Source organism: Papilio machaon, chromosome 11 (assembly GCF_912999745.1).
Source record: "Papilio machaon chromosome 11, ilPapMach1.1, whole genome shotgun sequence".
In the NCBI taxonomy this organism is placed as follows: domain Eukaryota; kingdom Metazoa; phylum Arthropoda; class Insecta; order Lepidoptera; family Papilionidae; genus Papilio; species Papilio machaon.
In genome coordinates, this window is record NC_059996.1 from 4,758,082 (window position 1) to 4,776,137 (window position 18,056).

Genomic DNA, 18,056 nt, shown 5'->3' on the forward strand with positions numbered 1-18,056 from the left:
CGAGGCTGATAAATTCTAGTCTTAATTTGTACGATGATTCATGATCAAAATAATTATTATTTCCTCTTTTGAGATTTGACCGACCCTTTGAAATGACTAATATAAATCAATGAGCTCAAATAGCTTTACTTATAAACATAACTACGTAAGCGTGGGTTTTCTCAGCTGAAACATTCATACATTATTTTGTTGTTATTTAGTAAGGTCTTACAAAAACTCCATATTTGTAATATACACAGGTAAGGTAGGTGTAGGCATTGATTCATTTATGAACTAGGAAATTAACGTGAGAACGCAATGCAGTTTTTTTATTTACTTTTTTTTTGTTACTTGTTTACTTTAAATCTTGTGTTCGAATTCCTTAAGATACTACTCATTTAAGAATATAAGCATAAAATAGTTTAATTTTTTTACATTATTTTATAACCATTATCTTTATAAATTAAGACTGAAGTTTTATACAGATTTCGTTTATTACGTTGGCCAGCCCTAACAATTTTTTCCTATATTATCCCCTAAAGGTGTAAAATAGGGAGTGGTAATTTGTATGCATAAATGTTACTTTTAAATGGATTAAACACGTTTCAATGCAAATAATTATATGTATTTCGGTAATTTAAAATATCACCCTGCATGCGGACGAAGTCGCGGGTGTCAACTAGTGTTTCTATTAATATTTTATTGAAAATTAAAACCGTCTTTATTATATTCTATTATCCAACGTAGTCGTTTTTCATCACTTCCACATACTTATTGATTTCTATGAATGAACGCAAAGTAATAAAACTCCATTAAAAATTCTACGCATCTCAACATGCACATACGAGCACGCACACATCGGCGCACTTTATCGTATGCATATTTTATTAGATCCGACCGTGACTAAGTTACGTTTTATGTCGGCGGGAATTTATCTCGCAAGATTAAACTCGCCTCGTAAAATTGTTTACAAACACACAAACGGGACAATTGTTAATGGTTCTCAGATAAATTTTGTACATTCATCTTGATAATCCATTTATTTAATCCATTCAAAGCATTTTATGTTTATGAAATTAGACATTATTTTTTATATGTCGATTGTTACGACATCGTTTTAATCAGTCTGTAATAATTAACTAGCGAATATATTTAGCATGAATATGTCAACAAAATTCGAAAAGATGATATAAGAATTTAATAGTAATATTTACTTCACAAATATTGTATGTTTTTTACACGAATATTTTAAAAATTACAAATCACTTTTAGGACAAAATAATAACTGTATTTGACATACAATATCTTCATATAGTTAACATAGCTTATATATTAACATTAACATATATTATTATATGGTTAACATAGGTTTATAGTAACTTAATAAGTAAAGTCGTTGGTAACTCTGAAGTGCAGTCCTAAAACAACATTGTAGAGTTATATTATACTTAACACTATTCCAATGCTATTCCAGTAAGTCTTTCTACAATATTTGCGCAGGTGTTGACGAGTTCGAAACGTAATAACAAAGTATCAAAACGCATAATCGACCTAATTCTAGGTGCGACGTACGATACACTGTTTATCTAAAGTTGCCCGGGCGAAGTGGGTAGATCAAGGACGATGTCTGCCAAACAAGGGGGAGGGTTTCCCCGGGAGACGGGGGTAGCTCAGGGCGCGCGCGGTTTGAGGCTGATCTAGCGGGGGAGCTATGTTTTGATGTTCCCCGCCCCCCGAATACCACCCCTCGCCCGCTACCCCCCGCCTGGTACCCGCTATATTGATTTTCCGCGCCCACGCCGCCCCGTCCCCACTTTACTATATACATATTCAGGAGGCAGGTGCCCGCTATAGTGTCAAGTTATTTTCGGTTATCCTGGCCACATCCCAGATACCGCCATGATTGATGACTATTTGACTTTTTTTTTACTTTTTGTTCTTAATAACTTTCTTGTTTCTGTTGTTATTGACTAAGTTTGCGGTGTGATATTTTCAGATGTTATAAACAAGAATTTCTTTGTCAATATTTTATCGAATACAAATTGTTTAGCCCTCTGCAGTGACTGGATATAAAAATAACGATCGTTTGATATTCTTTGTCCTTCTCATTTCTTATATCATCATCATCAACCTGTCCTTATCCCTATGTAGGGTCTTCACAGTATGTACTACTCCTCTATACATCTCTATCAGCCGTCATATCCTCTTTCATACAATCCATCCATACTTTCTTTGGTCGAAAATAGTTACTAGATTTTCTGAAGAATACTGGAATTGACGAAAATGGAATTTGTAAATTAATTCTGAAGGAAGGAAAATTATCATCTGGAATATGTTCAGATTTAATAAAAATTGAAATGTTTTACTTTGTTGTTTGTTTATTGTTGAATATCTTTAAGTAAAAATATTATGATTTTCATTAATTACAGTGTTTAATACAATGTGAACATAAACAAAATTAACGACCTGTGACCGTAACCGTACTTCGTTAATTTATTTAATTAAAAATATGTTTAAAATATATATTTATGCTCGAAAAGGAACTTAAAGGAAATATTAAATTTATTTTAAATACAAATACAATACAAATATACTTTATTGTGCACTATCATGGAGTTACAAAAAAAAAGAAAGTACAACAGGATTTTCACAAATACATATAATTTAAAAAAGTTAATTATTATTCGAAGGGTAACAAAAGTTTTGAATCGAGTTTCCGAAGTTTGCCGTCATCGCACGCAACTCGACTGTTACGTTGCCGCAAAATTTAAACGAGTTAAGTTTGTTTGAGCCGGCTTGCTCCACTGTCCGTTGTACCCTTGCCGTAGGGGTGGCAGGGGGTGGGGGCGTGACATTGATAAAGGCATGGGTTAGATATGAGAATCGAGACAATGTTCAATCGAACCCCCTTTTACTATGTAAGCCAATGACGCTGTACATATTTTGTATGTTCTTTGTATGTAGAATATATTGCATCTTGTACACATCTTATCAATAAAATTCGATAGAAATTACCTTTTAAATTAGAGATAGATTTAGAAAAAAACTAGTTGTCCTTTTACTTATTGCATTATTCTCTGTCTTCTAGGCTGATTCGGCTGTATGTTATTGTGGTATTAATATGTACAGTCAGCTGCATAAATATAGTGGCAGTCAAGATATCCAAATATATAGGAACACCTAAAGTGATCAATTATATAAGTACAACCAAAGTCATCAAATTAATTGAAGCATCCACTCTGCGCAAAAACATCGGAGCGTTCACATCGTCAAATATTAAGTCCTTACATATGAAATTGGCGTTTTTCGTACTGGCCACTTTAATCACGAATTTCTCCTCTTTGGTAAGGAATTCCAAATTCAAATTTGTACAGCTATAGACTCATGTATTTGTGGTTCGATGACCGTCATTCATTTGTTTTTTTCTGTTTGCGTCACTCATTTTACAAAATGGAAAACTTAAAATATCGCATTATTTACGAGTACGAGTTCCGCCGTGGCACTAGTGCTGCGGAAACGACTCGAAGGGTGAATGATGTGTATGGCGGTCGTGTTGCAAAAGAAAACACAGTTCGTTTTTGGTTCCAACGTTTTCGTTCTGGAAATTTCGATCTGCAGAACAAGGCTCGTGGACGGCCTGAGACTCAAGTTGATAATGAAGAGTTGAAGGCTACTGTGGAAGCGGATCCATCGCAAACCACGTCCGAGTTAGCTGCAGGCTGCGATGTTAGTGATAAAACTGTTTTAATTCACTTGAAGCAAATTGGGAAGATTAAAAAGCTTGAAAGGTGGGTACCTCACGAATTGACTGAAGCAAACCGGCAAACGCGCGTCGACTGTTGCGTTACATTACTAAACCGGCACAATAATGAAGGTATTTTAAACCGAATCATTACCTGTGATGAAAAATGGGTTCTTTACGATAATCGGAAGCGCTCAGCGCAATGGTTGCATCCTGGCCAGCCAGCCAAATCCTGCCCCAAGCGAAAATTAACCCCAAAAAAGTTACTTGTAAGCGTTTGGTGGACTAGTGCCGGTATTGTTCATTACAGTTTTCTCAAATCTGGCCAGACTATTACGGCTGATGTCTATTGTCAGCAATTGCAAACCATGATGGAAAAGCTAGCGGCTAAACAACCTAGGCTGGTCAATCGCTCCACGCCACTGCTGCTTCACGACAACGCTAGACCACACACTGCGCAACAGACGGCTACTAAATTAGAAGAGCTTCAATTGGAAAGTCTAAGACATCCTCCGTACTCCCCGGACCTTGCTCCAACAGATTACCATTTTTTTCGAAATTTGGATAACTTCTTGCAAGGGAAAAAGTTCAACTCCGATGGGGCAGTCCAAATCGCCTTCAAAGATTTTATTGATTGCCGTCCGACTGGTTTTTTTAGTAAAGGGATCAATGAACTACCTATGAGATGGCAAAAGTGCATAGAAAATAATGGTTCATACTTTGATTAATTAAATATATTACATTAAAAAATATTCGACTTTTTGTTCCTCCCATACAAAACGCCAATTTCATATGTAAGGACCTAATATATGAGTACAATTCAAAGTGCCCATAATTATAGCAACAGACATAGCGTCAATAGTAACTAAGCATCCAAAGTATGCAAAAATATCGTAACATTAGACGAAATTGAACTCTATCTCTATTTCCTTGAGATACACTTTGAAATATACTACTTCTATTAAATTAATTTGACATTTAATATCAAAAAAAAATCTGCTATTTACTACTACTAGACATGTCGACAACAGATGGACGCAAAGCGTAACCAGATGGTTAGGGCCACAAGGCACTAGAGCGAGAGGACGGCCGTATGCGCGTTGGTCAGACGAGATCGCGGCTGTGGCGGGTGCAGGATGGCAGGACGTGGCGAAGGATAGGGAACATTGGACAAAGTTGGAGGAGGCTTTTACCCGCCAGGGATCCATACAGGTATAAAAAAAATAAAAAAATTGGATAAAGAATAAGTGAACATAACTGTAAGTCATTATATGGAATTTATATAAAGCTAAATAAATAAATATATGTGGCTATCTTGACTGCCACTATATTTATGCAGCTAACTGTAGTCATAGTGACTAAAAGTGACTCATCGTTTTAATTACTCGTATATAGTTGTAACCTGTCGACCGCTAAACCAACCGTAAACCCGATTATTAATGAAGATTACAATATGTATACTTAATTTGGATGAAAATAAAAGCTTAGTTAACTATCACTAGATATTTTAATACTAATCTATGCCTATTTGTTTTATCTTTAAATATTTAAATCAAGAAACTTATACGGGTATGAATATTAAGACTAGGAAAATTTTACTACTGATACTTAGCGCATTAAAACTTATGTAAATTTACTTTTTTATATTCTGTACGTTAATATGTTTTTCATATCTCGGAAAATGAAATACATAAAAGTGAAATGTATTTTGACCAATAGTGCTACTAAACCCTGTGTGTATGTGCTGTTACATAAATAATTGTGTTTATTTTGTTATGAGTAAACATATATGATGTTTGCACAAGCTGAATGAGGTGTGCGTTGCAATTCCAAAGTCCAAATTACGTAAAGATTCAAATAAAAATGCCATAGTGCAAATAAAACGTCAATCGTATAATATTAACACGTGAACAACGCTCTTATTTCACGTACAGATTCGTAAATTGAAAAGGACTGCAACCACAAATTTACACAGCGCTACAAAGTACTCCATTTATGTTTCCACTTTACGTTTTCGCAAGTCGTTTATTAGAAGACTTGAGCTTGCATCCGTCTCGTATAGCGTGATGGATGCTCTTAGAGCATTGTCTAGAGTACACTACTAGCTCTCTATCTCTATACTCTATACGTAATGTATACCTATTATGAGAATTTATTGCTACAACCGAGTTGAATGGAAAATTATATTATTGTAGATGAATAGGTAGAGTAAGTCATAGTTAAGTTTATTACACATCAAAAGTTAATTGACGAATCTGGACGAAATATGTAAATTGTGATGTATTTTATAATTTTGTAAATTGTTTTACAAAGAATAGTTTGATTAAAAAAAAAGAAAAATTATTATCGACGATAATAAATAAACATATCACAGAGAAATAATTGCGATGTCTTAAATGAATTTCCTCTTACGAAAATAAACAGTAACAGGAAAATAACAATAGAGATTTCATAATCTTCATTATGATATAAAATGTTGTCAGCTAGTATAGTATACCTATTATTTATCTTTTATTAGTTCACTACGTTTTAATTTGAACGGTCTTAAAATAAAACTTCGAACTGCTTACATAGATGTTTTATTGTAAAGACGAATGTTTACTGCTGATCGTTTTTATAGTTTAATAAAAGAAAGTTTGCTCAGCTGAAACACGATCTGTGTCACAATTGTGCTACAGTCGATGTTTGTAGTTTTAGTGGGCTTAATTTTGTGTTGACACAGTAACAATCGTGTGGTATTTGTTTGCATTATGCTGAAATTGTATCCGATATACGTATTGATCACTGAGTTCACTAATAAAGATTGCAAGAAATGTTGTATTATAGAGTTAGACTATTTTTTGATAAATATTTTAGTATTCACAGATTCCAAGTACTCCGGTAATTCAGGTACGTAATTATTGCGATAAGTAGGCTTTATATACTCTCAGCCAATTATATAATATCGAGGAAAATTTGGTATTTTGATATTAAATTTGATACAGGGTCGTTATAAGGCCTCCGAGAATTCCGAGTAACGTAAACTGTAAATTCCTTGCCGACTTTGATCAAAATGGATATTAATATTGCTTAAGGAAAAGCTTTGTTTACTTTGTGTTTGTTAACACACGAAAAGCTTTATTATGCGATTGGTCGTCCCTTATAAAAAAAGAGCCAATAGTCATCGTTACCCTGAAATGATTACATCCAACATTCTTTCAGTTAAAGAACAGGTGTAGCAGTTTTTGTCATCATATGCTAGTTTTCTTTTGTGTTACGGTTCTATGAATCATATACGTCATCTGTCTATTATTGTTAGAGCTTATAAAAATAGCAGGTGCGCTTTTACTTAAAGACTGGTTTGGTATTCTGTGTATCGTATTGGTATGAAAAAATTATCGTACGAAATGCAACTGCACTAGATGTATTAATCTTTGGTAGTTGAACTAATATCTTATAACGTAACTAAGATACTTAAAGGTAGTATTGAACATCGTGGTCGATAATATTTAAAGATACCATACCTCGGGTAATTAACACACGATAATGTATTAACTGTCTGGGCCTGTTTATTGAATATTCATGCGAAGACTATCTTGCAGTTACTCAAATACTACCTTATTCGTAGTATGCTGAAAGGAAGTTATGCCTTTGATAACATACTCGTATTATCAAGTACGATAGATTTAGTGTGAATGTAGATATGTCTGATTTATGGTGGTATTCTACTAACTAAATGACTGATTTTGTATTATGAGACGTCACTAGATACCTCTTTTTCTCTAGACATAATCTCATTCGAATGTTTTGATTTTTGAATGAGTTATTACTTATATATTTATTTTAGGGAGTTTAACGGACTCTTTCTAGATATGCACCTGATACTAGATGTACCTAGTAACCGCTGCACTGTTAAAGATTGCAGAAATTATCAATATCGGAATTATAAGACAAAATAGTGTATGTATAGGTATGTGTTGTTTGGTATGTCCTTTATCAGTAGTTGCATCGGAGTGCGCTTCATCGAAGGGAGCGGCCAGGAAATTGAATGAGGGACCGGGGGCAAATGTATGCCACGTCTAATAGCTTCCTGGTAGCTAGCTGTAACGACCTCTCTAGACGGCACAATCGAAACTATACAGATTGTTATTGTGTTAAGCAATACCGTAACAACACTCCTTTACAAGTGGGTAAAATAGTACATGGTAAACTAGCAACTTTGCACTTTAAAACATGTAGTTTTTATAACCCAGTATCTCTATAACCATTAAAGTTATTCAAAAATAACTAAGTCAATAACTTAATCAGACACCTAATTTATTTTAGATTTAAAGTAAGTATAAGACCTGTCTTCAACTCAACAAAAATACAGACCAAAGATGATGTAGGTATACCAAATACTTTAAATTATAAATTAGATATAAAAAAAATACTGTAAGCAGCTCTTATTAACTTATTATATTAACTATTTGAGTAAAGAGGTCGAGAGACTGTCATTGTGTTTCTTTTAAAGATCAAAAGGTTGAATTCTTTTTTAATGAAACAAAATATTTGCGTAATTGTATTGGAAAGTGACTAAACGAGCGGAATAGTTTCTATATTTTTTTTACTTAAATTATATGTGTTGTAGAACGATAGCGCCCTTTGTTTGAAAGACACCCTTTGCGAACGTTGGCAGTTAAAATTATCTGATCAGTGCCACTTTCATGACAAGCCGGCGGCTCACGGCTGGCTTAGTTTGTAGTCTCTTTGTAAATATTAATTTAATTGGAAAGCTATTTGCTTTGTTGTTTATTTAATAAGAATGAAAATTGATTTCTTATGTTCAAACAAACTACGTCTAATATTTTAAAAAGTAGGCCTATGACGTATATGTTTATTATAATTGTATTGTTCCCCGTACACGTATGTTTTGTAACATTGACATAAATATGCCTCGCGCTCGTGCTCTAAGCTTGTCATTTGATAAAAAAACACTCTCATTAGGGAGTTCCTTTCAACTCTTTAGGGTAAGCAGAAATTGGAATCGCAAACCCCTTTTGACTATTTTATAAGGATTGTTAAATTCGACTTTAAACCTCATCTTTCACTAAATCTCTTTCTGTCCTCGCTGTTTACGAAACGTTTTCAAATATGAATAAAATTGTCTGTAATAAGCACGGCTGCGCAAGCACATTGCCTCCCTGATGGAGCGGGTGCGCGGCAGCCGTAACATTATACTGGAGGTATTTGCGAGTCGCGTGGATAGCCAATTGTGGAAGAACTGGGTTAATGCCCATGTGCTGTTATAAAATATATTGTATGGATAAGTTATTGTTTTAAAGTTAGATATAAGCTATTACTAGCATAGTTTTTAAGTAAAATACTGTACTAACAATTAATGAATGTTTATCTGAAATAAATAAATAATAATAATAATTATTATTATAAGATATATATCAAAGCGTCGTTGGGTACAATTCTTTTTTGCACTGTAGACCCATGATATTATTTAGAACGCTAGGACTAGTTACAATAGCTGAGTCACCGTGAAAACAAAGTACCGAGCAAAAGAATTGGCCTTGAAAAACTTAGGGCACAAGCCTTAGCTACTTATGGCGAAGTTAATTATTTAATTATACTATAATATGTAGTCGTTGGACATTCCCCGACCGTGTATCACGTTGTATCACTTTTGTATGTTATTTCCTTGTAACTAACAAACAAACTACTAAACTGTTCCCCTAACTTGGGGTAGGCTCTGAGCCCCCCAGTGGGGACGTATAATGAGCTGATGATGATGATGATGATGATTTCCTTGTAATTGTGAGTTGTTTTAAATTGATATACTATGGTAATCAACTTAAAACAACTCAATGGTAACATCATTCAAATTGATCAAATAATAGAAATACTGGGTGTAGTATTCATGAAATCTTTATTATTAGGTACTCCTTGGAGGTTTAGATATATTATGTAATCCTACAGCGATCTTCCATTAAATGTTTATAACGTATCAATTCCTAAGAAATATTAGTTATAAATCTATATATATAAAAGAAAGTCGTGTTAGTTACACTATTTATAACTCAAGAACGGGTGAATCGATTTGACTGAAAATTGGTGGGCAGGTAGCTTAGAACCAGGAAACGGACATAGGATAATTTTTACCCCGTTTTCTATTTTTTATTCCGCGCGTACGGAGTCGCGGGTAAAAGCTAGTAATAGATAAAGCAACATTTTATAACACTTATCTGTAATTTTCTTCCTCTTAATATACTAATTTAATTAATTACTATCTTTAAAAGTTATAAATGAAAAAAAATTAAGGAAATTATTAAAGCAACTTTCATATCGTTATCTTAGTCTATGTTGTATCATACCGTTAAGTACTAAACCCTTTAGTAATAGAGCCGACTGGATGAAGTAAATTTGAGTCGACGCAGATATAATAGTGGATGGGTGAGGTGAGGGGGTGATGGGAGCGGGCGGAGGAGGGGAGTGGGAGGTGAGGGAGAGTCGGGTTCAACGCACCGGATACGTCTGTCGCCGTGCGCTCGTATGCGCCGACACAGGTGTGCGTTCCCCGTATATGTATGTACTGTAACATTGACATAAATATGCCTCGCGCTCGTGCTCTAAGCTTGTCATTTGATAAAAAACACCTTTCAACTCTTTAGGGTAAACAGAAATTGGAATCGCAAACTCCTTTTGACTATTGTGTAAGGATTGTTAAATAGAATTTTAAACCTCATCTTTCACTGAATTTTTTTCTGTCCTCTCTGTATACGAAACGCTTTCAAATATGAATAAAATTGTCCGTAATAAAATCCTAGCATTATCTATATTTTGTTAGGAAGCGTTCTCTGTCTGTCTGTTTTCTTCCGATATAAAATGTTGACTCCACAAAACAGCGTAGAATTACACCATACGCTTGGCCACGTAATTGTCGGATTACTATGTAATAGTAATGATAAACACGCGTGTTTTACAGCAACTCGCCGGCGCGGTGCGGCGGAGCGCGTTGTGCAACAATCCGATAATGTGGGTCAAATTGTTTACAAGTCAACCGAGGTTGCGGCTCGACATATTATTATTTCAATAGGTCTATTTATGGGCATAACGTTCTCGATTATAATTCAGGAATTACATATGAGTTACATTAGTAATGGCGATATGCATTCGTTATCGCGACCGCAATTGGCATCTTAAGTGCACTCGCCTTGTGCAAATTTATTCTTTTTTATTTGTAATGCACTTAACGGGTGTTATTTACTGAAAGTTTTTAATCAACAACGGTACTTGAGGTGACACGTGTTTTATATAGATTACTCATTATATTTATAAAAAAATATTTCATTTACTGTAGGTATAATATACTTTGATAAACTAACGTCTTATAAAATCAAAATATAATAAAAAAAATATTGGCCAAATAACGATTTTTTTATTTTTTACAAATTCGTTAGATAGCTGTCTCCTGAACTAGCTATTTATGTGTGTTTTAGGAGAGAGGCCTATTTATATAATATTTTATATTTGACAAAGATGAAAGGGACATAAATATTATCATGTTATGTAACTGATTTGATGTTATATTACTTCTCTGTGACAAGTGTAGGCAGATGGAATAGTAATAAAATAATAAAGAAAGTAATAAAAATTTATAAAAGTAAAAATAATCATGTAATTAAATTTTTGTATAATTTCTGAATCGGATATATTAAAAAAGATTACCCTAATTGTTATCGACTTGTTTATCTTACATTTATTTCAATTTACATAATCAAATTGACATTATTGGAATTTTATCGCTTTATTAAGGTTAACTATTTTTTGACTTATTGATTTTGACATACTTGTAAATTTCTCAGCAATTTGGTTTCGATATTATCAGGTTGGTTGCCTTTTTCGAGTCAAAATGCAATGAAAAGTATTTTAATTTGTTCACACAGTAATATTCAAGCTTTCAAAAATACATTTTTTCACAAACTTTATAAAATTTTATCTTGATAAATTTTATCTGATACAAATGGAACATTTTGGTTTAGTAAGACGCAGGCCCATTTCTCCAAGTTCAGTTCTTGAGTGTTTTAGCAGGATTGGTTCATTTGAAACTTTCTAACCGCGCAAAATGTGTGCACGTCGAATGGCGGATGTTACACTACTACCTAATGTTTTTCAAGCTGTGGCCTAAAAGCTTTTTGAATGTAACTATGAATGACACTATATATTTGTCTAGGATTGGGACGCTCGTCTGGCGGGTTCCGAAGCGGGTGTGGGCGCAGACTTGCTATCATCATTATGTGCGGAGTCGGCGGAATGGCGGAGTGCACAGGATGGGCAGCGTATCCTGACCTCCACGCCGTCTGTGCTCGGCGGCTGCCGCGCTCAGGTGTACCGCGTCGCAGGCGCCACTCAGTGGTACACCGCGGTTATCGTTGGCGTCAATGAACACACCGGGGTAAGTCATTTCCTAAAGGAACCATTTTTAACCGTTAGAAATAGAAGTCTCGGTCTCTAGTCGCTCTTCCAGGGCATTAGCGAGCTTAAACAAATCGTCGTCAATCGGCAATCAAATCTAGATTTTTAAGTGGTTTTGATTCGATCTTTATCGTGACACTTTAGAGAGGTAGATGTTTTACAATATTTGCAAAGTTAATAAATCCCTTTTAACGACAAATTCTATGGTCTTGTCGTCGTGTCATAACTTACATTAGACATAAATCAATATCGAAACTACCTACGATAGAGGTCTGCTACGTAACCTAAATTAGTTTTTTTTTTTGCTGTCTATACTTAAACTTATTCATTTCGTTTTATATTCATAAACATTGCAAAACAGGTGTAAACATTTATAAGTAGCTAAGAAAACAAACATAAATATAGAAATGAAAGTAATTCTTTGTATTGTATAGTGTATAAAGCGAAGTAATATTTGTTACGCCGGTCTCCAGACGTGCGTGTACAAACTCAGACACAGTGAGCGGGCTTTATGTTCCACAAACAATGGGAAACGTTTCGCTGTAATATTCCCCCGTGTTTGCATTAAGCAACCCCTCCGCCTCCCCGCAACCCGCTACACCACACCGCTGTATACCTAAAGTTGTAATTTTCAAAGCAATGTGCGCTTGTTGGCATAACCTATTTATCCACGCTTATCAATGTTGTGTTATCGTCCACACTTTAATTCAGACTACCATTGTCATTTCCATCGCGATATTAAAATACCATGAAAGTGGTATTCTAAATTATAGATAAATATTTCACCGATTAAAAGGAGAAATAATGATACGAATTTAATAATCATTAAATTAAATAAAATAATAATCTAGATTTAATTTCCGTAGATTCGAATGATGTAACTTTGTACCTGTTTTGATAAGGGAAATTGTATTTAATTCAAAGCTTTGCAATATTTTGTTAATTTAAAGTCTTCTGTAATTTTAGTTAAAAGTTATAAAAAACATGGGAATACTAATAAATAAGTTTAGAAAAGAGATCAGAAAGCAACAAAAAACTTCCATACTTCATCGCAATTTAAATAACTGGCCAATAGATGTCGCTGTGTGGTGTATTTTAAAGTCGTTTATATTGCAATAATGTTTCATTAGAAACAGACGGTTTTCGTTACATACAGCTGTCCGTAATGCTAAAATTGTTAATGCATAAATAAGACCGATTACGTATTGATTATTCGTAAATTTTCAAGCTGATAATAAAATTAAATGATGACTAACATGTAAGATGAACTTTGAAGTCAGTCTCTTTATATTGCGTTTTTATGTTGTATATTAATTTGTACGTTTCTCTCAATAAATTGTGATGGCTTTCACTGTTAAACAGTATAGAAAATGTTTATTTATACTAGAGTAGAAAATGTTTAATTATACTATTTCTGTTCAATACTTTACAGCTTATATGAGGAACACCCTAGTTATGTAATACATGGATAATTAAAATTGTTACCCAGTATAGTCTTCTTTACAGAAACAATTGATTACTCTTTGATCAAATTTATCTACTGCTCATATTTGTGTTAATTTAGTCGATTTCCATAAAATTATTTACCTCAAAAACGAACTATCCATATATAAAATTAGTAACTGTACAGTTTACTAGGAACTTTACAGGTGTGTGCTATTTGATACAAGATGTAAACGGGCACGCACTCGTAGTCAAGTGACCATATATTCTCGCATAGAGCCGGGCTATTAGAGTGGGCGAGACCACCACATATGGTGCAATTGATTGACTCATTATTTCCTTACACGTATTCTACAATAAACATGCGTTTTCGTAACGAGTTTTGTGTTAATAGGTATTTTGCTAGAACGTTGATAAATTGTATTTTTTAACCAACTTCAAAAAGAAGGAGGGTATCAATTCGTCTGTATTTTTCTTATGTGTGTTGTTACCACGTAACTCCCGGTGTTCCAATTTTTTACTTTTATGAGTAGTAATTCGTTTTAAATAAGTGCATTTAGTACTAATGTTCCCAAAGGGCCAAATCATATACCGAACACTTTAATTGCTTCGATTTACCCTCGTATAAGGTGACATGTCTCCTAACGGTAATAATAATGCTGTGTCGCCTTTTCCCTCTGTTGATAGTATAAATGAGAAAAATATGCGAATAGATTTATATCTACATTATTTTATTGTAATTTATTCACTTATTAAAATAATAACTATTATCTTATTGCACCCGAGCTGCGTCTGTATTGCACTCAGTATAACCGGTTTGTCCTAACGTTTTAATAATCACCAGACCGTTTAGAATTCATTAATTAAATATTCCTAAGTTATTCTTAAACACGGTTACCTGTTCGACTGTTTTTTTTTTTAAATATAAATTGCTAAATATTTTTAAATTAAATACTGTTGCATAATTATATTTTAACCTATGAATCTTAATTGTATACTTACATCCTCAATTGTAATAACATACATTATTGTCTATGCTCGTAGCTGTTACCAAGCTTTGAATTACAAGTTAGATACTAGGGATTCAAATAAGTACTCTATAAAGAGCCTTCTCTATTATAGCTTTGCATATAATATTGAACGCACCACAATGTAATACATATCCGTGTTCAATTTTATATAAAAAGTATACTATGTATTACATGTGAAACAAAACATTTATTTAACAATCTTATTCAATTCTACTATGTCATAGAAAACCTTTCAACTCAACAATAAATTAGTATTAAACGTGACATTGTATCAATATACCGCAGCTCGTGCATTGAGCGGTGGCCCCCTAAACGGGGTTATAACTCCGACGAGCACTTTGCTGCTTTGTGTTATTGAAACACTTATTTCTTTCATGTTGTTTGAAGACTCCGGAATAATTTCTGGTTAGAACTACGAATTCTATTACATGATGCAATTAATTGCACTTTTTTAACGAATTTTATTGGGCAAAGATTTTTAGAACATAACTTTTTATCTATATAACCCAAAGTAAATCTTTTATTACTCCTTATTTGACAAGTATAGAATATAATATAAACAGCCAGAGGTTCTTTGCCAAGGAGCTATAACTGCTAAGGCGATATAACTGTGTTATTTATTATAATATTTTTTTTTAAAGATAAAGTAAGACACGTGTACATAATAATGGCAATAACATTATAAAATACAATAAACACATTAACATAGAAAAAAAAAATATGATGATGTGAACTTTGTCAAAACAAATAACAAAACATTTAGTAGTCTCCCCGCAGTTTTGATATGAAACAAATATTACAATTATAAAGTTTCTGAGATCGCTATTGAAGTTGCAAAGTACTTCAATCTATCTTGAAGTTCTCTAAGTAATTACAGTTAAAAAGTTGAGACGTTAAACAAATTTATACTGCGAATTAGTGAACGACTCGGGTGGTCCGTCCCGACTACAGACATCGAAGTTTGAGTAAACCACCCCGCTTGGCCCCTTTCCTAGTTTCTCGAGTAACTTTCTTAAAGTTCCCCTCTTACCCTCTTTGTTTCTGCTGAGTTTGCTCCCAACTTTGTCTGTTGCCCGACAACATGTTTATCGGCGATCGGATGAAGCGATGTTGTCTTTTGACTCCTTTACTACCTAATTTTTTTTAAGAACACAAACAGCTTACAAAGTTGTAACTTCGATTAGTTGTAAAAGTCAGCGATACGTAAAACCCTTTTTATTCACAAAGTCAAACTTATTAACTTTGAATCATTGAGTTTGAAAACTCTCAAAGTTTCAATAGTTTTTTCTCTGTTAGTGTTAATTCTAGCCGTAGTTTTATTTCTGTAGGCGCTACGGAAATTTCGAGTTTTAATCCACTTACTTTTTCACTTTTAATGCTTACGCGATTATTATACGATAAACTTAGTCAGTCTCTTTGCACGCATTACCGTTGGTTTTTGAGATCAAAATCTTTGTATAAAACTTATCGTCATCGTAATAGTGACTAATATAAAGTGTATAAGAGTAATTTCAAATGAAAGATATAAATACAAATATACTGTATTGTGCACTATCATGGAGTTACAAAAAATAAAAAGAAAGTACATCAGGATTTTCACAAAAGGCGGTCTTATCGCTAAGCAGCGATCTCTGCCAGACAACCTTTGGGTAGAAATTAAGCTAAGTAAACCAAATCGGTAGGTTGCACACGAACAGTGAAAAGAATCTATATATATAAAAGAAAGTCGTGTTAGTTACACCATTTATAACTCAAGAATGGCTGAATCGATTTCACTGAAAATTGGTGGGCAGGTAGCTTAGAACCAGGAAACGGACATAGGATAATTTTTATCCCGTTTTCTATTTTTTATTACGCGCGGACGGAGTCGCGGGAAAAAGCTAGTTAAAAATAAAAACAATAGAAATAATAATAAAAATAGAATAAAATAATACAATATTTCAGCAATTCTACTATATATATATGTATATATATATATATACAATGAATAATATATAAATGTAATACCTTCATGCGAATGTTGATCATGTTATAGACAAATAAGAGCTGCAGATACTGATTTGAAAGAAAGATAGGGAAGTTTAAAAAATAAACCGCATAAGCATTCATTCAATTAAAGGGTTATTAATCCCTAACTGGTCGTCTCCCACGTAGAAACGTGTCAGCTCGGTGGTACAGTAAATTGCATTTACAACATGTGTGTCGCGAGCGCACTAGTGGGGCGGCCGCGTACCGGAAACTCATTCCACTCGTTAGCTTAATAAGAATTAAAAAAAATAGCCACCGCTCTAGTTTACCTGTCTTACCTTTAGACACGACGGCGCTTTTGAGCTTTTTCTTAAGTTCAGTCTTCATTTTGTTAAACTTGACTTGCTTGTGAGAATTTAATGGATTATACGATTTTTTATATTTTGTTATATTTGAAGATATATCTGCAAATTTTATCGTTTCTAACAATGGTTTTAATATAGTTTTAATGTTTTTTTTTCACTCAATGATTTGTATTTTTTTATCCTCCTTCACCATCTTCAGCAATTGTACGAAATTGTCGAAATACGTTGCGTTTCAGTTTGCTAAAGACCTTTCCGTACATTTTGCTCCATAGAATCATTATCTTTGTCAGTTCCTGCATACATTCTTATAGTTATACTCAATCTTGCGATGTACTAATTTCTGCGTTGCAGTGCAACATTCTCTAGTTTAGTATTCTTGATTGTAATTCTGCTAATAATATACATTAAGGTAGATAATTAATCAACTATGGTTTCCTCGTTTCTCAAACGGGCTCTGTAAATATTTAAAGAACGTTGTACGATGAAAGCAATATAAAGCAGACGCGGCATATTTACATGTACGCGAAGCCGTGAGAAAGTTTTAATAGCGATTCACTGAATCTTGTTTGCTCTGAAGCAAAGGGATTTCCTGGCAATGTTAGAGTATCTTGTTTGTTGTTTATCTTTGGAGATATAAGAGATACCCCACTTTTATTGATCGTTTTAATCATGTTTTTTTGTGGATAACAATGAAAGCACAATTTGGTTAATAACCCAATATCACGAGGAGACGTGTTTCTAGAAGTTCTACTAGCCTGAAATGAAATCCTGGAATATATTTGTGATCAGTGACAACAATGGTTTCTTCTTGAGGAGTAGGTTATCCAAATTAATGTGCAAGTAGAGTATTACTTACAAAGGCACGTCGACCGGAATGTATGACTCTAGTAAGCTGTATGCTATTTCAATAGAGCGAAGGTGTCCGCTTTCTGACCACAGGATATACAGCGGTGGACTAATATATCGTATCCTGTGAACGCTTAGACCCTTCCTGGTTTAGTCGATCCCTTTGTACCGCGTATACTTTAAAATATTAAATTGTTTAGCTAACAGTTACCGTGTTCAAACACTTCATCGATCTAAAAA

The 18,056-nt window shown here is 33.8% G+C and overlaps 1 protein-coding gene across 1 annotated transcript in view; it reads left to right on the plus strand.

Annotated features, from left to right (window-relative positions):
• The window catches only part of LOC106719698, a 155,070-nt gene that overhangs the window by 33,788 nt on the left and 103,226 nt on the right, over positions 1–18,056 (plus strand). Inside the window, exon 4 of the mRNA XM_045679980.1 lies at positions 11,922–12,143. Within this exon, the coding sequence (XP_045535936.1) occupies positions 11,922–12,143 (222 nt within the window). The remainder of the gene's footprint in view (positions 1–11,921; positions 12,144–18,056) is intronic.